Source organism: Enhydra lutris, unplaced genomic scaffold (genome assembly GCF_002288905.1).
Source record: "Enhydra lutris kenyoni isolate GAN:26980312 unplaced genomic scaffold, ASM228890v2 scaffoldscaffold8, whole genome shotgun sequence".
Lineage (NCBI taxonomy): Eukaryota > Metazoa > Chordata > Mammalia > Carnivora > Mustelidae > Enhydra > Enhydra lutris.
The window spans coordinates 5,073,671-5,095,665 of NW_019154092.1; the positions used below are offsets into that span (position 1 = coordinate 5,073,671).

The window sequence follows — 21,995 nt, forward strand, 5'->3', positions numbered from 1 at the left end:
GTCATCTTTTGGGTCTATTCATGCACTGTGCTCTTTATACCCCGAGGTGAAAGTAAATCTACTTTCCATGTTTATTTTGTATATGTGTGTGTGTGTGTGTGTGTGTGTTTATTTGAGGTTTTATTTATTTATTTGACAGAGTGCCCAAGCAGGGGGAGGGGAAGAAGCAGGCTCCCTGCTGAGCAGGGAGCCCCATGCCGTGTGGGACTCCATTCCAGGTCCCTGGGATCATGACTTGAGCCAAAGGTAGATGCTTAACAGCTGAGCCACACAGTCATCCCTCTGTGTTTATTTTAAATGTGAGCATACTTTTCTTATGGCACTTACGATAGTCTTAAGGAAAATTCTGAGGTCTGAGTATAAAAAAAGAGAAGATTGTTAGATACAGTGGTACAAATAGCCGTAAACATTGACAACAAGAACAGTGATAGATCATGAGAAATGGATATAATTTTTCAGGTTCTTAATCCCATGCAAGAGGCTTTTTTGTTGTTCTTACTTATTATCGAAATGACCAAAATGCAGTGATAAGAATAAAAATCTACATTATTATTTGGCACCAGAGAAGGGTCTTACCCATATACTTGAGACTTAGAGGGTTTTTTTTTTTTCCAGTTTTCTTGAGAAATGACTGATATATACATCACTGTTTACATTTAAGGCGTGTACAGCATGGTGGTTTGATTTATATGTATTGTAAAATGATTACCACATAGGTTCTGCTAACATCCATCTTCTCATATAAATAAAATAAAAGGAAAAGACAGGAAGGAGAACAGTTTTCTCCTTGTGAGGAGAACTTTTAGGATTTAATCTCAGTAACTTTTCTCTGTATCACATAGTAGTGTTAAGCTCTAGTCATCCTGTTGTACATTTCCTCTGTAATACTTATTTTACTTATAACTGGAAGTTTGTATCTTGACCAGTTTCCTCCAATTCCAAGACTTAGGGGATTTTGATATAAAACAGTGTGAGCATCTACAAAAGCTTGGGTGAAAGTTGATGCCTGCACTTTCTGTGAAGATGAACAAACAAATGTTAGACATATGGAAAGTTCAACACCTCAAGAAAGTGAGACTGGTTGGATCATTTAGAGCATGTGGAATAGTATATGAAATAGGGAAAACTGGAATTCAGATTCCCAAAACAAGAGCAAGTTATAAAAATAAACCGAGAACAGGAAGGAGTTCTTAAACTTATAAAACATAATTGTTGAAAAAAAAACTTAAGGTTCACTAGCAAAATAGTGCAGAATACCAAGTTAGCATGAGAAAAATCTGAATTCAGGAAAGAGATATTTAAAGTGAAAATTATGAGAGAATACTTAAAACACAAAGAAGTCTCAAATCTCTGTGTTAGGTGGTTCTGAAAGAGAACAGAGGACCCTGAGATGAAGCAGGGACCAAAGACATAAATGGACGAGTGTTTCTGAGCTGAAGAAAGCCTTGAATTTCAAGATTAAAGGGGATCACAAAGTCTTCACCAAGAATTTATTAAAAAAGCATAAAAACCTAGGTGTGTCTTGATGAATTTTCCAAGTAACAGGATAGAAGACAAAACCCTGTAACGTAGAAAAACAAGTTATGTTGAGAGAAGAACCTGTCAGTTTTGCATCAGACTTATGCACTCTGACATTGTATGCCAGAAGATAATGGAGAAATGTCACCCAAGAGCTGAGAGAAATGAAATAGGTATAGAACACAGGTTTGGGCAGTGAAGCCAGGTAAACTCTAGAGTTAACGTTAAATAATTGTAAATACAGTTGTAAACTTTACTGCAAGTGGTAAGAAATTAATTTTGAAATAATTGAAAGATTAAAAAATATGGATCTGAAGTTCTAGATTATTTCAAGAAAATATGGGGGATTGGGCTGTAGGAAGAAGGAAGTGAAATATATGATAATTGTACTATAGATTTTATCAGTAGGGATTTTTAAAAAAGATTTTATTTATTTGAGAGAGGGAGAGGGAGAAGCAGGCTCCCTGCTCTTGGGGCTTCATCCCAGGACCCTGAGATCATGATCTGAGCTGAAGGCAGACACTTAACCGACTGAATCACCCAGGCACTCCTACCAGTAGGGATTTATTGATAGATGCTTTCACATTAGTAGAAAAATACAAGTTCAAACATGAAAACATTAAAATTTTACAAAATTTTAAGACTGATTCCCAATAGAATAGGAATGGTACTTTTACTTCTAAATTACTAGAGGGAAAGAGGAACAAAGAAAACTTGATTAATACAGAAAAAAACGGGGAAAAGGAAATAAGGAAGCATAACATAGAAAACAGTAGACATTGCGAATCATTTTTGGGTGAAAGAAGAAATCAGTATGCCATTAGAGACTCTAGAAAATAATGAGATGACACTCTTCTAAGCTTAATAGGATTTGACCAGTCTCTAAAGCAAGAAGGAAAGAAAAGGATATTAGTGGGCTAAGCAAGCATTTTATTCAAGCTAGAAAAACAATAAAATAAAGCTTTAGAAGGTCAGATTGAATACAAAGGAAAGATAAAAATAGATGAGTAAGCATCTTCCCTTCCCCTTCCAAATAGGCAGTTTAATTTTACTTAGGATTATAATCCTAAAATTCTAATGATATTATGAGGTATTATCTAGAGATACAGTTAGAACACCATTCCCAAATTTATTTTGGGACTGTAAAGATGGTCAGTATGAGGGAGTGTAATACTATGAAATCCATCCTCATTGATTAAAGGAGGAAAAAAGTGTATTCCTATTGAGATCAGTTAAAATAAAAATTTTTTTAAATACTTAAGAATAAACTTAAGAAATGTGTTGGGTTTGGGGTACCTGGGTGGCTTAGTCAGTTAAGTATCTGACTCTTGATTTCTGCTCAGGTCGTGATCTCAGGGCCATGGGATTGAGCCCCATAAAGGCGGCTCCATGCTTAGTGTGGAGTCTGCTTGAGATTCTCTCTCTCCCACTCCCCCTTCTCACTTGTGTGTGCAAACACACATTCTCTCTCTCTCAAAATAAATAAATTTTATAAAAAATAAAGATTTGAAGCAGATAGTCAAAAGTGGCAATAAATGTTTAATCTCACTGATGGTAAAATGAGTGTGATATTATATATATTTTTCTATTTGAAATATTTCACATGAAAATAAATTTTTATTGCATAAATCTGTACCCTTCCCTAGATGTTCAGCCTTCCTCCAAAATTTACTAATTTCTCATCCTCCTAGAATTATTCACTATATTCTAGGCATATTTATGTTTGAGTGGATTGTTCCCTCCCCACCATGAGTGCAATATTATTTTGTACTTTTTTCACTATGCAGTGAAATGGTTGATTTCATTGTTTCCTTGAAATTTTTTCATATCATTATATGTAGCACTTATCCTTTTTCCTTGTTTCCTTTTCCATTATAAATTATAAGGCATTGGTGCCTTATAATTTATCTCACCAGTTCACTCCTAAAGATCATTTAACATTTTTGCTAATTTTTCACTCTTATGTACAGTGAACATCCTTGTCCATAAATCTTTGCACACAGGTGGGTGGCTATGTGATATAAATTCCTTGAGGATAAAATTGGTGGGTCAAATTTATGATCTTATTAAATCATTCCCAAACATTGTATCTGTTTACATTCAGCAATAATGTATGAGAATACTATCATCTGCCTTATGTTACCAGAATTTTTTATTCTTGCCAGGTTGTTTTCTCTACATTTGATACAGAAAAGCTATTAACAGAAAACTGTTTTAGTATGTTTTTATTTTGTAATTTTTAATTTTTTAAAAAAAGATTTTTATTTATTGAGAGAGCACATGTACCAGCAAGAGAGAACACAAGTTGGGGGTAGGGGGTAGAGGGTGAAGCAGGCTCCCTGCTGAGCAGGGAACCTAATGTAGGGCTCAGTCCCAGGACTTTGGGATTGTGACCTGGGCCAAAGGCAGACACTTAACCAACTGAGCCACTCAGGTGTCCCTGTTTTAGTATTATTTTAAATTAATATTTTTCTTTTATGTCAGTTACTAATTTGCAATATAAAATTACTTTGTAGGGGTGCTTGGGTGGCTCAGATGGTTTAACGACTGCCTTTGGCTTAGGTCATGATCTCCAGGTCTTAGGATCAAGCCCCATGTCAGGCTCCCAGCTCAGCAAGGAGTCTGCTTCTCCCTCTCCCTCTGTGTTCCCCTTGCTTGTGGTCTCTTCTCTGTCTCTGTATCTCTCTCAAATGAATAAATAAAATCTTTTTAAAAAATTACTTTGTAGTGTTTCAACTCTATAAAGTGTATGAAATTATCAAATAAATATAAGCCTAGACCTGAATGTATTTAATTTTACATGTAAAATTTATTACTTAACATGTAAAAACTTGATATAATTAATGTGTTGGAATAGTTGACACTTTTTCATCTTTTCAGCTAATTACATTTGTTATATGCTTTCTTGGAAAGGTTTTTGAAACCGAAAGGTAATATTTCTGTTCAAATTAATATATGAGGCTATATAACTTTGATATTGGAACTGAATTAAGTCATATGAAAATAGAAAATTAGGGGTCAGTTTAACTTAAAAACATAGATGCGTACATCTTAAATAAAATAATGGTGGTACATTTAGACAATGGGATATTCAGCACTATAAAGAAATGAGCTATCAAGCCATGAAAGGACATGGAGGAACTTTAAAGGCATATTACTAAGTGAAAATGTGTAAATTGTAATTCAACACCTACCTGAGTAAACGAGAACAGCTATATGATCACTTCCATAAATGCAGGGAAAACACTGAATACAGTTCAACACCCACCCAGGATAAAAAATGTTTAGCCAACTAGAAATTAAAGAGAAGTATCTTAACTTGAAAAGGGTATCTATTGATCAGAAACACAAAGCAAATATTATGCCTAATGGTTAAACATTAGTAGCAGTTGTTTCAAAATCAGGGGGGAAAATATATCTATATGACATTGAATAATCAGTTTTAGCCAATGGGATCAGATAAGAAAAAGAAAAAAATAAAAAAAAATACAGGGAAGAGACAGAATTACAACTGTTTGGTAATACTGAGAAATCCAGAGCCACTACAGAATATTAGAGAGCTCAGTAAGACTGCTGGATGAGAGAGAAGCATTAAGAAATCAGTAGCAACAATTATAGCGTGTATGTGTATGTGTTTCTATTGTGTGTTTGTGGCAGATTGCATTTTCCAAAGTGGCAATACCAACATAGGTTGTGTTCCACATGTTCTTTGCACACGCAGTGTGACCCACTGAGAGGTGGTCTGTGTTCCCTACTCTCTGCATCTTAGAAGGCCCAGTGGGTGAAAAGACAAACTAGAAAGTTACCTGTTCTGGGGTTGGTGGCATACAGGAGGCCGGGTAATCCATAGTAGAAGCATTTGTCAAGAAGTGACTTGAGCTCTTGTTTTTTGGGAGGTTTTTGATCACTGCTTCAATCTCGTTACTAGATATGGATAAGGAAGATGTGATCCATATACGCTATGGAGTATTATGCCTCCATCAGAAAGGATGAATACCCAACTTTTGTATCAACATAGACGGGACTGAAAGAGATTGTGCTGAGTGAAATAAGTCAAGCAGAGAGAGTCAATTATCATATGGTTTCACTTATTTGTGGAACATAACAAATAATATGGAGGACATAGGGAGATGGAGAGAAGGGAGTTGAGGGAAATTGGAAGGGGAGGTGAACCATGAGAGACTATGGACTCTGAAAAACAATCTGAGGGTTTTGAAGGGGCGGGGAGTGGGAGGTTGGGGGAGCCAGGTGGTGGGTATTATGGAGGGCACGTATTGCATGGAGCACTGGGTGTGGTGCAAAAACAATGAATTCTGTTATGCTGAAAAGAAATTAAAAAAATAATAATAAAATAAAGATAAATTATTAAAAAATACATAGGGTTTTCAATCAAAATTAATTAGGAATACAGTTATTAAACTAAACATCTGTAAATAGTAAAAAAATAAAAAGAAGTGACTTGAGTTATTTATGCTTAATTTATAAAATCATGTGGCGCCTCACTTTTAAAATGCTTTTTCTCACATGTGATAGTGTGAAAACAAATCAAATTTTTGCTGTTGATGCACACTTTTTTGGGTGTTTCTGGTTTAGCCTTCATTCTCAGAATAATGTGTTCTCTTTGAGTGGGAAAAAAACCCCACAAAAACTGTTCATGCTGGATACACCAGATAGCTGAGTGCTTAGTGCAGCCGTACCCTCATAGAATTTCTTCCCCAGTGGAGCACAGAGAACTGTAAGGGTCCTAAAATGAGCTTCTGACCTAGTGGTGGTTGCTAAGCATTTATGGCTCTAGAAATAAAATTTGAGGATATTTCTGGACTCAAAGTAACAGTAATATGGCACGAAGGTGAAGAAATAGATGAAAGTTTTAAGATAGAAACTCCAAAATAGAGGTAGATATTATTGAGAGCTTAGTAAGAAATCAGAGTATGATGTGATTAGCCTTAGATACCTCCATTGCATTAGTTCTGTGTTACATAAAGTGTCTAATGTTGCTTGTAGGGGTTGAATCATTATGTGGCAATATATGAATACATCCAGAGCAGAGACATGGTGCCTGAAGGACCTTGTTCAGTCCTGCGGTCTAGCACTTACTGGCATTATGACCTTTGGCAGATTGTTTCACCTCTCGAAGCCTGTCATCCCTCATACATAAAGCAGGGATGATAGTTTTTCCTGTTGGTGTTGTAAGAACTGAATGAGATAATGTAGACAGTGAGCTTTGTGTTGTACTTGGCATTTCATCAGTGCTTGATAAATGTTACTTTATACTGGAAAGTATCTGTTTTGCTCAATTTAAGAGGAATATTAAAATGTATTTTTGTTATTTTAAGGAAATTCGCAATGAGTCCCATGACTATCCTCATAGAGTGGCCAAGTTTCCAGAAAACAGAAATCGAAACAGATACAGAGATGTAAGCCCATGTAAGTACTTTGGGTTTGTGTGCATGTGTATATTTGTGGGTTTGTTTTAGGAGGCAAAATACAATGAAAAAGAAGGTTTGGGATTAGGGTTGATAAGTACAGTGGTTTTCTTCATATTAACATAATACATGTTCTTTAAAGAAAAATTTCAAGACACAAAATAGTAGAAGGAAGGAAGATTGCCCATAATTATTGCATCCTTCAAACACAGCCACTGTTATTTCAGTGTATTTCTTACTAACTTTTTTCTTATGCATAATTCTCTTTTTTAAAATTAATGGTAATCATATATATGTGTATGTGTATTCGTATATGTAAATTTCTTATTATTCCGTAACCTTTTAAATATTGCTGAAAATATTTATCAGTGTAGTTTTCTTTTTTCCCCCACATTATAAAAGTAGTATGTACTCTCTGTAAAAACTTTTAAAACAGAAATGTGTAAAAGAGAAAAACCTTGGGGCACCTGGGTGGCTCAGTGGGTTAAGGCCTCTGCGTTCAGCTTGGGTCATGATCCCAGGGTCATGGGATCAAGCCCCGCATCGGGCTCTCTGCTCCGTGGGGAGCCTGCTTCCTTCTCTCTCTCTGCCTTGCCTCTCTACCTACTTGTGATCTCTGTCTGTCAAATAAATAAATAAAATCTTAAAAAAAAAAAAAAAGAAAACTCATGATTTAAAAACAAATTTAAAACTTGTGGGTTTATATTTTTTTGGTATTTTTTCTGAATAAACATATATGTACATTCTTTTATTTATTTAAATAATTTAATTTATTTGAGAGAGAGCATGAGTGCGCATGCAAAGGGGAGGAGCATAGAGAGAAGGAGAGAATCTCATGCAGGCTCCATGCTGAGCACTGAGCCTGACATGCAGCTCTGTCTCTCAGTCCTAAGATCATGACCTGTGCTGAAACCAGGAGTCACCCGACCAAGAGTCAGATGCTTAACTGACTGAGTCCCCAGACACCCCATGTACATTCTTTTAAATTTTAAATTAGAAGCCTTCACATATTAATTGTAGCCCTTTTCCCACCTCACAATACACTGTAAGCATTTTCCTATCATAAGTCTTTCAGTGGCTTTGATAGCATCTTTGAATATGCCATTCTTTTATGTAACAGTTCCCTTGTGGTTGAACATTTGGATTCTGATGTACATACTTGTGCATGTACACAATTCTGTTAATACGTTTCACACCACAGCTTTAAAAATGTGTTTATCCTGAGGTGATTTTAATTTTTGTTCTGATTGATACCATTTGTTCAGATACTAAATTACTACTTACTATTCTACAATGTTATTCCATATTAGATTTTAGTGGGCATGGTTCTTTTCTTTAGGGCTGCTTGTTAGTAGGGATGTTAAAAAAAAAAAAATACTGAGTTTATCACATTTTGTTTCCTACTTGTTTGTGATTCTTTCCACTAGTTGACGAGGGTATGGTGCTAGTGTGCTGAGACCTCCCGTGTAGGCTGAATAATCTCACTCTACTCAAGGCTACAGATTGTATATCCTTATATATGTTGTCTTCCTCATTAGGACGGTATGGATATCCCACTAAATATATACTAGGGCGGGGGGGGGAGGCGCCTGGGTGGCTCAGTGGGTTGAGCCTCTGCCTTTGGCCCAGGTCATGATCTCAGGGTCCTGGGATCGAGCCCTGCATCGGGTTCTCTGCTCAGCAGGGAGCCTGCTTTCCCCTCTCTCTGCCTGCCTCTCTGCCTACTTGTGATCTCTCTCTCTCTGTCAAATAAATAAATAAAATCTTTAAAAAAAAAAAAAAAGGAAAAGAAAATGTACTGGGGAAAAGGTCCATACTTTCTTTCTTAAAGGAACAGAACATTTTTCTTTCTGTTGACCAAGTACATTTCCGTGAAAAAGTGTATTGGCTAATTTTGGACAAATCAAATGAGAAGTAATCTCTTAAAAATATTTCATGTTTATTATAAAGTACTTTCTAAATATTATGTTTCTCTTAACATGTTTTCCTTATGGGTTAGTAGCGTTTGTAGAGATAAATCGCCCCCAGAGAGTGGTTTTTTGTTCTTCTTTACTTGCAGTGCACTTGAAGATAGACAAACTTCTGAAACCTGGCTCACCATGGCAACAATTCTGGTGTTGGTGTGTGTGCAGGGAATGGGGGCATGGGCAGTGGTTCTAACATTTAGGTGCCCCTTCACCCGCTCCAAATTTCTGTTGAGTATCATTGAGCTAGAACACTAATCTTTAGTGTTTACCCTGAGTGTTGAAGACAGTGTGTCCCAGTTGTACACCTTGCTTTGTTGCCTCTAATTTAAAAAAAAAACAAAAAACAGCAACCCAAGCTTCTTTTGACAACTGTAGATATGGATGCAGTTGTGAGAAGTAGCACTCAGAGATCCTGCATACCCTTCCCCTGGTTCTCCCCAGTGCTAACATCTTGGCATAACTGCCACCAGGAAGTGGACATGGATGCGATCCATCCAGATCTCCCCAGTGTCACCTGCCCTCACTTGTGGCTGTGTTCGGTTCTGCTGAGCTCTGTTACATGGTAGAGTGCGGGGTCTTGACCACAGTCTGGGTACAGACTTGGGGAAGAGTGCCACCTCAAGATCCCTCTTGAGGGCCCCAGCCAGCCTGCTCCCTTCCTCCCCTATGCCAAACCCTGAGTTGTCTTTGAATTTTACATAAATGTGTTGTGATTGCAGTCTTTGGATGTGATAAAGTATGTTTGAATCCTCTCAATAGTTTGATCAAATTGCTCTAAAAGGAGGAATTGTTAAGAAATTGGAACTGAGACACTTAAAAGTAAGACATTTGTGGCTTAAATTCTTCTCAAGTATACAAGTCAGTGAAACTTGTGATTTGTCTCAGATGTTAGACTCATGTACCCAGCTGCCTGTCGGACATGTCAGGTTGAAGGCTGCCAGAAGAGCTCTGTTTGCTGTGTATTTACTAACCCCACCTCCATCCTCACTAGCTTGGGCTCTTTCTTCTGTATGTCTTCTCAGGAAGAAGGCCATTCACCTAGCATAGGTACCATTTTAGGAGAAGTCGTTTCTTCCTCAGAGGAGATGTGGCCCCTTGCCCCCTGCTGTCTCTTCCACTACTGCTGTTGGTGGTGTGCCCCGGAGCTGCACTCCCCTGTGAGCCTGCCACTCAGCGCACCTTCTCCTTGCATGTTCTCCCCGCTGAAGCCTGGCTCTCCCCGAGTAAAGTACCTTTCTGTCTCTCCCAGGTAGAGGGTACTTGTCCTTGCTTCCCCTGTAACCTGAGTTTCTTAACTGAGCTCTAACTCTCCACACTGCAAGTTAAAGCGATCCGCTCTGAGGCTGTGCAATCCAGGTACTGACCACCGCTCTTGTACCTGTCCTCACCTGACTTCACAGTCCCTGTGCCACAGTCTCCTCTCTCAGCTTAGAATGCTCAGGACCCATACCCTATCTTCCTCTTCACCCTCTTCTCTCAGTACCTCTTTCTTTGTGCCTGGATGGGATTGTGGCTCTGGGAATGATGTAGCTGTACAGTTCTGGACCTCTTCAGCTCTCAACCCGAAATCTTAAATGCTGCTACTTTGAGGGCTACTTTCTGTCTTTCCAGCCCTTTGACTTCATCAGGATCTTCAGTTTGTTGACTTTTTCATTTATTATAGTACTTTACTTCCTTCCCCACCCTACAAAGTTATTATTATGTTATTATAAGTTATTATTATTAAGTTATTATTACTTAACTTTTCTTGCTGTTCTGATATGTTAGAAAGATCATCTCTGTGGTACTTTAATTCTTCCTACCCTGTGACACCTAATATCAGATAGTCATTCAGTTTCTGTAAACTCTGGGCTTACGTGTATGCCTTGGGTAGGCTCAGGCACTGACTGGGGCTGGGCTGCCCCATTCTCTTCCTCCGTGCCCCTCGTCAGTCCCACTGCCCCTCCGCTCTGACTTGTCCCAAAGGAAACCAGCTCTCAACCCACCCCCACACCCACCACTCGCAGAATGTGATCTGCCTTCAGTTCTGTAGAGAAACATTTTAAAAATCCAGAAATAACTCTTCATGTTCTACCACCTGGAAACTTATTTCTCTCCACACTCCTCTTTTCCTGAAGTCCCAGGAAACAAAGCCTTCCCTCTCCTGTCCTAGGGTTGTATCCTGATGCCTCATTCCTCCTCTGGGACCTCATTTTACTCCTATTTTCAACCTCTTTCCAGTAGCTCCTTTCCCATATTATGTAAATGTGCTTCAGCCTCTTCTCATCTCAACCCTCCTACTACACCTCAGCTCCACTTACTCTGTCACCTATGCGGACATGAGCACATGCACACGATTGCATACAGAGTCTCAAAAAAAAAAAAAAAGACACCATATTATTTGTCTCCATCCTCGTCACTTGTGCATGTACATTATTTGGCCCATGGTTCTACCCCAGCCTCCCCTCTGAAACTTTTATTCTAAAGTACTGTTTTCAAGCTTTCTAGTTTTCACATGCAATAAGGGACTTTCCATTGGTTTCTTTTCTTATCCCTATGACTTTTGACATTGTTGATTCTGCCTTCCTTCCCTAACACCATTATTTTTTCTATTTTGCTATTATTTTTCTGGCTAATCAGGCATTTTCAGAGCTTCTCTTCATCAGTCGACTGTCTTCCTCTCCTTCTCACTCGGACACTTCTATGAATGGTCTCATCTTCTGTAGGTTTGGTTACCATGTGCTTGTCACCCCAAATCTCATCTGTAGCGTAGGTCTTTCTTAGCTATAGACCCACTTTTGCAAGGCACTCATGTCTGTGTGGATGTCCTCTAGCTGCCTCAGACTCAGTATGTCTAGATACTGATGTAACATTCCTCCCTATCGGTCCCAACCCTGAGACCTGCTTTTTCTGCTCTAGTCTCCATATCATAAATGGTACTATTATTGACACATATGCTGCAGCTAGAAACTCAGACCCCTCTCTGATTCAGCTCTCATATCTACTTGATAATTAAGTAATTACAATTCAATTTCCATAATGTGTTTTATTTTTTAAATTTAATTTTTGAGAGAGAGAGAGAGAGAGGGCAGGCATGTGCATTGGGCTGGAGGATGGGTGCAGGGAACAGAGGGAGAGGGAGAGGGAATCCCAGGCAGGCTCCATGCCCAGCACAGAGTCCAATGCAGGGCTCTATTTCACACCCCTGAGATCATGACCTGAGCCAAAATCGAGAGTCAAGTGCTAAGCCACTGAGCCACCCAGGTCCCCCAACATTGTGTTTTAAATCTCTTTTTCACTGTTTGTGCTGGCTTGGTTCAGGCCCTCACTCTTCCTCTTCTGAATTATTGTAATAACCTCTTAACCCGTCTCTGTACTTTTCCCATTTCAATCCATTCTCCATGTGGTGTCCAGGGTAATCTTTGTAAAATGCACTTCTGTTTTCCACTCTCCAGTAGCATTCCATGAGTTTTATGAGAAATTGCTTTTGTAGCATTATCATACAAGACCTTTTGGAGATCAAACCTTCACATACCTCTAGATTTTTCTAGCCATTTTCTCACAATAATAATAATAATTATTATTATTATTATTAAAGATTTTATTTATTTATTTGTCAGAGAGAGAAAGTGGGCACAAGCTGGGGGAGTGGCAGGCAGAAGGAGTAGCAGGCTCCCTGCTGAGCAAGGAGCCCAATGTTGGACTCATCCCAGGACCCTGGGATCATGGCCTGAGCCAAAGGCAGACACTTAACCCCTACTGAGCAACCCAGATGCCCTACTTACAAATTACTGATTTTGTTCAAACTGAAACACACAGAGTTCTCCCAATGTGACCAGTTCCTAAGATTTTTTTTCGATTTTATTTTTAAGTAATCCCTACACCCAGTATGGGGCTTGATTGAACTCACAACTAGGAGATCAAGTATCACATGCTCCACCGACTGAGGCAGCCAGGCACCCCCCAGTGTGACTAGTTACTGGTAACTCTGTGTCTTTGAATATATCATTCCCTTTTTGGAACATCTTCCCCTTTCTGACCCACATTAGTCAAAAACCTCTTCCAAATATCTTCACCACCACTTCACCTTGGGTGTTATTCTCACACAGTGGAGGAGGTCATAGAGGTGACGACTCATTAAATATAAACGGGCCCAGGAATGTATGTTTTATTTAAAACACTCCCTGAGGGGCGCCTGGGTGGCTCAGTGGGTTAAACCCTCTGCCTTCAGCCCAGGTCATGATCTCAGGGTCCTGGGATCAAGCCCCACATCAGGCTCTCTGCTCAGTGGGGAGCCTGCTTCCTTCTCTCTCTCTCTGCCTGCCTCTCTGCCTACTTGTGATCTGTCTGTCAAATAAATAAATAAAATCTTAAAAAAAAAACACTCCCTGGATTATGCAAATATATGTTTCCTTACTGTCAGTCATTATAAAATTTAAAAATGTATTTCCATACATAATACTCTACATTTGGTTTGGTTCAGAAAACATGTATTGAAAACCAGCTACACAGCTGACTGACTGTGCTATGCACTGAGAATACCACGAATATATGTATCCTGCCCACAATAATTCACAGTATAGGGAGGGAGATGCAGACCTGTTGTGCTGTATGTATCATGAGATAGGACCGTGTATGTTGGTGGAGCTGTGCCTAAGGTGTTAGGAATAGCTTCTGAGAGGAAACATGGAAACCAGTGAGGTAAAGGGGAACGGAACATAAATTACTTCTTTATGAGTCCCAGATTTTTTCTAGATTTTGATTCAGTAGGCCTGGAAATCTGTGTTTTTAAACAGTCTCCTTACATCATTCTCTCTCAAATAAATAAATGAATAAAATCTTTTTTAAAAAATAGAAAGTTACGGGGCGCCTGGGTGGCTCAGTGGGTTAAAGCCTCTGCTTTCAGTTCAGGTCATGATCCCAGGGTCCTGGGATCGAGCTCTGCATCGGGCTCTCTGCTCAGCGGGGAGCCTGCTTCCCCATCTCTCTCTCTGCCTACTTGTGATCTCTGTCTGTCAAATAAATAAATAAAATCTTTAAAAAAAAAATAGAAAGTTACTAGGTGAGGGGAAAGTAAGGAAAACTGCCAAACCTCCTTTGCTTCCCCGCCTCCTAAAACAAACAAATAAACAAACACCTCAGCAAATGGTATAGCTACTCTGAGTGCAAATGCCAGTATTAGCCCTGAGATTTTGATAATAAGTATATTTGTATAACAATAAAATAACCTCAAGATATGTTAAGCAAAATTGAATAGAATTACAGGAAGAAATAGACAATTCCATGTTCATGGCCTTTTAATAAGACAGAATATTAGCAAAGAAATAAAAGGTTTAACCACACAGTTAAGCTTAATTTAATAAGAACAATATATAGAGTCCAACAATTAGAGAATACATTTTCTTCTTGGACTTTGGACTATTTATAAAAAATGGACCATCAACTTGGCTGTAAAGTAAATCTTAACAGTTTAAGAATTGCTGTCTTACGGGCCATGTTCTTTGACCAGAAAGCAATTAAATTATAGATTATTAATAAAAAGATAAAAAGTCACATAAATTTGGAGATTTAAAGATTTCTAAGTAATTTATGGGTCAAGAAGAAATCATAAAGGAAATTTTAAAATGCTTAAAAGTGACAGTATGTAAAATACTACTTATCAGAACTTTAATAAAGCAGGAAAAACAGTAATGCAAGGAAAATAAGTTGTCTTGGGGCACCTGGGTGGCTCAAGTCAGTTAATGTTTGACTCTTGATTCTGATCAGGTCATGATCTCAGGGTCCTGGGATTGAGCCCCAGGTCAGGCTGTGTGCTCAGCGGGGAGTTTGTTTCAGGATTCTCTCTCCCTCTGCTCTCCCCCCGACCCTTTGCACACTCCCTTTCTAAAATAAATAAGTAAATCTTAAAAGGAAATAGGTTGTCTTAAGTGTATTAAAACAGAATGATAAAAAAAAAATGATAAAAATTAATGTGCTAAGAATAGGTCCCAGTTCTTTCTGTGAGCTTGTTGCAGGTTTGGCTCTCATAGTTCTGTAAGGTTTAATAAGAATAAAAGTTACAGGCATATCTCTCTCATGAATATAGATGTAAAGATTAGCAGACTGAATACAGCAGTCTGTAAGTTTATTTTTGAAATATAAGGGTGGCTTAACATAAAATCTTTTTTTTTTTTTAACATAAAATCTTAAAAATGTTGGTTCACCACAGTAACGAGGTAAAGGAGAAAAAGTCATGAATATTTCAGTAGAGGCAGAAAGATTATTTAAAGTCAGTGCTTGTTCATGATTAAAAACAAAACACAGGGGTGCCTGGGTGGCTCAGTGGGTTAAGCCTCTGCCTTCAGCTCAGGTCATGATCTCAGGGTCCTGGGATTGAGCCCCACAACGGGCTCTCTGCTCAGCAGGGAGCCTGCTTTCCCCTCTCTCTGCCTGCCTCTCTGCCTACTTGTGATCTCTCTCTATTTGTGTCAAATAAATAAATAAAATCTTTAAAAAAATAAAATAAAAGCAAAACATATAGCAAATTAGAAAGAGAGGGGGAACTTCTGTAGTATAAACTAAGAGACGCCTACAATAACATAAGTCTGAATGATAACATGTTATAAACCTTTTCTTTTTCTTTTTCTTTTTTTTTTTTTTTAACAAAAATGAAGAACAAGATAAGGGTGCCCACTGTTACCGCTTCTACTTAACATTATGCTTTAGAGCCTAGCCACTACAGGAAGAAGAATAAGAAATAAAAAGCATATAGATTAGAAATAAAAAGAAACAAAGCTTGCTGTTTTATCTGGTGCTGTGTACCAAACCTCCCCAAAACAGTGGCTTAAAACAACAGCAATCATTTATCATCTCTACAGATCTGGGGGTTAGTTGGACTCAGGAGATTTCTGCTCAGGGTCTTCCTGCAGTTGCAGTTCAGATGGTAGCTGGGGCTCGAGTCACCTTGAGGCCTTCGTCACTAATTTGTGGGCTGTCAGCTGGAACACCTACATGGGGCACGACTGTGACCTGGACTTCCATGCAGATAGAAGCTGGGTTTCAGGAGTGAGCATTCTAAGAGAGCCAGCTGAAAACTGCATTGCCTTGTACCACCCAGACTTAGAAGTCTCCTTACTTCCATCATATTCTTTTCATTAGTGGCCGTCCAGGTTCTAGGGAAGAGGACTGATGCTCCACTGTTAGATGGAAGAATTACCAAGGAATTGTGGACATGTTTTAAAACCATCATAATTATAGATGATACTGTTTATTTCATAATCCAGAAAATGTGCGGGCAAGTCAAAGAATTATGAAGAAACACTATAGTAGTCTCAGAATTATAAGACAGCAGATCTTTGAATTATTAGAACAGACCTTTATACATGACAGGAATCTGCTTGTCATTTTAGTGCAGATTTAGATAAACGTTATGTATAATAGTAATCAGAGCAAATATAGATAGGACTTAAATTTTATGATAACTCTTATGTAAATATTTGCTAACATTCTTCCTTATTCCATCTAAAGTTTAAAAATGAAGACCAAATGCATTTCACATTCTCAAATCTATTCTGTTATCAGTTTTTTTACTAAAAGGTTTTCTCGTTATTAAGACTTTGAAATTTGTGGCAGCTTTTTTTCTTCTGATGTATTTCTACTCAACTATTTATGTATATTAAAATAGATACTATCTTTTATAAACTACTTTCCATTTATTTTACATGTTTCAGTTAGGGCATTATTGATATTTAAAAAATTATATATAGTTTTTGTTATCTCTAATAGTAGGATAGTAAAGGTAGTATTAAAGACATCATTAAGCCTCCCCTCTCTCCTCTGAATAATTCAGTCTACAAGCCCTTGGGGTTGGGGACCAGCAGGTGGAAGGCATGTAAATAAGGGGGAAAGCATACTTGGTGGGGGGTGAGGGGGCATGTTTGAAGAACGAAGGAAAGGTGGAGTGAACCCTGTGAGGTTAGATTAGAATTAGTGAATCATCGTATGAACTCGTGATTTTCAGTGAATATGGATATACAGATACCTAGAAATGTAGATGTGTGTGTGCATGCTTATATTTCCTAACCCTGGCCACTGGGAAGTCTTGGGAACAATGATAACCTCTTGGCGTTGGGCTTGCCTAGCTTTTGGTATCTAAATTTCATTCTCCACTAAGAGGAAAAGGGCTTCTTGAAGAAATGTCTGACTCTAGGGCTAGGGCAGGGAAAGTATTAAGAGTAGCCTGGAATGTTTCTTGTAGTCCCAGAAGGTAAGGATGTTAAAGAAATGATGAAGCTATGTCAAAAGGACACAGAAACCATCGTGAAGCCCATGCGCCAAATCTGGGGGTGATTTGAGCATTCGAAAGAAACAATAATTATAACCTGCTGAATAAAATAGGAATCCATGGGTTTACACTCTTACAAAGAAATATGAATTAATAAATGGGGAGAAGGGGTGGCACCTGGGTGGCTCAGTGGGTTAAGCCTCTGCCTTTGGCTCAGATCATGATCTCAGGGTCCTGGGATCTAGCCCCACATCGGACTCTGTCCTGGGAAGGGAGCCCGCTTCTCCCTTTCTCTCTCTGTCTACCTCTCTGCCTATTTGTGATCTCTCTCTGTCAAATAAAGAAATAAAATCTTTAAAAAAAATAAATGGGGAGAAAGGAAAGATCTGCCTTAGTGTAGGATGGCAAGTAATAAATGTTGAAATAGATGGTAAACCTGGTGGGTGCAACTTTGATGAGGAACAAAAAATTTACATAATCTTAAAGCCCTTATAAAATACTGATTAATGTAAGAGGGGAGTTTTAACTGTGCAGAGAAGTTTGGCAGACACAACCTTAAACAAGTAATCATGACCAATAAGGGGACACATCACATTGAAATCCTGAACTGCCTTACAGAGTGCAGTGAGTACAGAACGCTCCCTCTGCCCCTTCCCCAATGCATACATGTGTGTGCTCTCTCTCAGTAAATAAAATCTTTTAAAAAAAAGTGAAACGTGGGGCGCCTGGGTGGCTCAGTAGGTTGAAGCCTCTGCCTTCGGCTCAGGTCATGGTCTCAGGGTCCTGGGATCGAGCCCCACATTGGGCTCTCTGCTCAGCGGGGAACCTGCTTCCTCCTCTCTCTCTGCCTGCCTCTCTGCCTACTTGTAATCTCTATCAAATAAATAAATAAAATCTTAAAAAAAAAAAAAAGTGAAACGTGATCCTGTATTGGATCCTTTTTTAAAAAAGGTTTTATATGGCAGTTAGTAAAGTATCACTACTAATTTTATGATTTTTTTTTTAAAAGATTTTATTTATTTATCTGCCAGAGAGAGAGTGCACACAAGCAGGGGGAGCAGCAGGCAGAGGGAGAAGCAGACTCACCACTGAGCAAGGAGCCCCATGCAGGACTTGATCCCAGGACCCCAGGATCATAACCCGAAGGCAGATGCTTAACCAGCTGCGCCACCCAGGCGTCTCTAATTTTATGATTTGGATGGCTCTACTGTGGTTAACTAGAAGTCCACAATTAGGAAATGGGCAAAAGATTATGAACACAGATGGCAGATAAGTACATAAGCATATGAAAAACATCATTAACTGTTAGGGAAGTATCATTAACTGTTAGGGAAACATTATTAACCATTAGGGAAATGAAAATTAAAACCATGTTGGCGAGGGATCGCTACATACCCACTGGAACAGCTGAAATAATGGGAATAATTGGCCACAATTCCAAGAATACAGAATACAGAAACCAGATCTCCTGTAAGGCTAGTGAGAAACTCTATGGCCACTTTGGAAAATTGTCAGTTTCTTGAAAAGCTAAAGATACCTTATATAACCCAGCCATTGCCCTCCTGGGCATTTATCCCAGAGAATTGTGACCTTCTGTCCATACAGAAATGCATTCATGAAATGTGCATAGCAGCTTTCCTTGTAATAGCTCCAAATTGGAAACAGCCCAAATGTCCATCAGTGAGTGAAGTGGTTAGCAGACGGGTGTGTTCATACCATGGCATACTACTCCGCAGTAAGAACAAATGAGCTATTGATAACATGCAGCAAGTCAGGTGGGTCTCAGAGGACTCATGCTGAGTCAAAAAATCCAGTCTCAAGGGTTACATATTGTATGATTCCATTTTTACAGGATTCTTGAAATGATAAGATTATAGAGATGGAGAACAGATTAATGGGTTAGGGACAGGGTTGGTGGAGAGTGTGACTCTACAGGGGTTGCACAGAGGATCTTTGTGATAATGGAACAGGACTGTGTCTTGGTGGTGGTGGTGGTTACACAACCTCCATATGTGATCGAATGGCCTAGAACTGTACACACCCACACAGATGGGTACCTGTAAAACAGGAAATTGAAGTATAGTCTGGGTTATACCACTGTCTTTCCAGGTTTCTGAATTTGGTGCTTCTTGAATGGGGTACTTGGTGAGGGTACTATGCCAGGCAGTGGGAGGACATGGTGAACATGACAGGGTCCCAGGCTATAGAGCACATCACTCTAACAGAAGGCTGAAGGTGACTGCGAGTGTGTGTGTTGCTGCTGCTGCTGCCCCATGGCCCAAGTGGGTCAGTATCTTGCCATATCACTAGCCTTCTAACAGAGGGTCCCTACTGTAGCCATAGCTGGTCACTTGGGCAGCTCTGCTGTAGACTGCTTAACCCCAGGGACTGGAGGACAGAGCAGAAGTACGCAGGGAGGGCACTGGAGTAATGTCCTGGAGAAACATGGCACATCTTTCAGGACCATTGCTTATACTCAGAAAGTGGGGAAAGGAAGTGTGGTTGCTTATATGTTAAAGTACAGATGCATAATGAAGTAGAATTCTTAAGTTCCTGTGCATTTTTAAGATGAAATAGGACTTTTCAAAGAGCTTTGTATTAGGTGCTTTTAGGATATTAAGTGAGGGTCATTCATTAAAAATAATTAAGAAGGGTTGGTCTAGTCTAGCCAGCTCATCTTAAAAGAAAACTGGGACTAGTGACCACGGGTTATCACAGGGTGTAGTGTCTCACTAACTTGGATGCTAATCTTGTTTCTCCAGGATCAGGTTACTCTTTTTTATATAAATCACAGCTGTGTCTGTGGTCACCCAGGCTGTTAGAGCCAGGACAGACACTGGAATCTACATTTTTAGGCTCCTTAGTCTTCCCTCACCAGCTTTCTTTTCTCTGTGCCGGAGTTCCAGGTATCTACAGTGAAAAGCTCTAGAGGTGTCTGAGCTCTTTCTTTTTGCTGAATTAGGTCACTTTTCTAGTCAGTTAACATAATCTCATCTCCCGTATTGGTTTCAGAATGGTTTAGTAGTGATTTGTCTTTCGGGGCGCCTGGGTGGCTCGGCTGGTTAAGTGTCTGCCTTTGGCTCAGGGTCCTGGGATTGAGCCTGCATAAGGCTCCCTGCTCACTGGGGAGTCCGCTTTTCCCTCTCCCTCCCCGCTGCTCACCCTCTCTCTCTCTCTCAAATAAATAAAGTCTTTTAGAAAAAAATAGTGATTTGTCATTCTAACAAAAGTCTACCATAGTTTAATAATTTGAATATGAAAATTTTCTGGAATTTATTGTATCAACAGTGCTTGAACACTTGCCAACCTAAATTGTTTAGGACACTCTTCCAGGTAAACATTAAAAAGATGGAAGTACAAACTCTTTTTCTCTGTGTTGAATTTATGAGGTTGAGACGAATGAATCAATACAGATTTTCTTGATTCTCTGAACCGAAACTGCTGGCTGCTTCTCTTCCCTTTGTTTGCCTAGCTCAAGCTCCATTCTTTGTGTCCCTCAGACACACCCACCTTAAGGTATTTACTCTGTGCTTGGAACACTCTTTTTTTTTTTTTTTAAGATTTTTTTTTTAATTTTTATTTATTAATTTGACAGAGAGAGATCACAAGTAGACGGAGAGGCAGGCAGAGAGAGAGAGAGAGGAGGAAGCAGGCTTCTTGTTGAGCAGAGAGCCCGATGTGGGACTCGATCCCAGGACCCTGAGATCATGACCTGAGCCGAAGGCAGCGGCTTAACCGACTGAGCCACCCAGGCGCCCTGCTTGGAACACTCTTAACCAAAATAGTCATATGATTGACCTCCTCCAAGTCTTTGCTTAAATGTCACTGTCTCGGTGAGGCCCACCCTGCCCACCCTATTTAGAATTGCATCCTGTCCCACTCCCATCATGACTATTCCCCTTCACACTACTTTTTCCCCTCATAGCATTTGTTACTGTGTAAAATATGATTTACTTGGTGGTTTTGCTTATTGCTATCTCCCTCTCTGAGAAGGTAAGCTCCACAAGGGTATGGTGGGTCCTCAGTAGTACTTAGGACAGTCCTCCAATGTAGAAATATTATAATAAATATTTGGTCTGTTTTGTTTCTGTGGTATCCCATGGACTTCTGGTTGTAGGGAAAGTACTTTTCCCCCAACTCCCTCTACCCTCCATGTTTTAGGCTCTGTCTTTTCTTAAAGGAAAGATTCTGAGTTTCAAGGAAAATGGTGAGGTGCTTACTGATAAATTGAAATTTGGTATGTCTCATTTTATACAAACTATTAAAGAGGAAATATGTCCATGTTCCAAAGTACGTTAATGGATTAATTGATTTTACATATTTTTAAAGGATACTTCCCAGGTGTGCTTTTCATTGCATAGACTCTTAGGAATAGATTAAAGATCTATTTTCAATTTGGAGATGTGTGAAAGCCGGATTTACTCTGATTGAGTCCTAGCAACATTGTGTCCTAGCAAGTTTAGGAACTGAAAATCTTGACGGACTGAAAGAGATTGAAATCACAGATAGTCAACCTAGAGTTTGAAAAAGATTGAGCCTTCTGAATGTTTCTAGAACAACACCTGCTTGGTTCGCAAGTTGGTGACGGTTTATACCTGGGACATGCTTCCTTGTAACTCTCTGCATTTCTGCCACTGTTTGGTTCTGTCCTCGTCTCTTTGATTAAACTGTTAGTGCCTCAGTGTGTTAAGTTGTCTTCCTTTTATTGCAGTCTATGCTCCCCATTGCTGGTAGTTATTTTCTTGGAATCGAATGTGCTTGTGTCAGTCCTCTAGAGAGCTTCATTGAGGTAGCCTGTGCCTGGAGCACAGCACACAGGCCTCTTCAGAGTCTGGCCTCAGC

The 21,995-nt window shown here is 39.3% G+C and overlaps 1 protein-coding gene across 3 annotated transcripts in view; it reads left to right on the forward strand.

Annotated features, from left to right (window-relative positions):
* The window catches only part of LOC111142429 (protein tyrosine phosphatase, non-receptor type 2), an 80,638-nt gene that overhangs the window by 14,843 nt on the left and 43,800 nt on the right, over positions 1-21,995 (forward strand). For all 3 annotated transcript variants that reach the window (XM_022495548.1, XM_022495547.1, XM_022495549.1), the window contains exon 2: positions 6,855-6,945. In XM_022495548.1, coding sequence (XP_022351256.1) covers positions 6,855-6,945 — 91 coding nt within the window. The remainder of the gene's footprint in view (positions 1-6,854; positions 6,946-21,995) is intronic.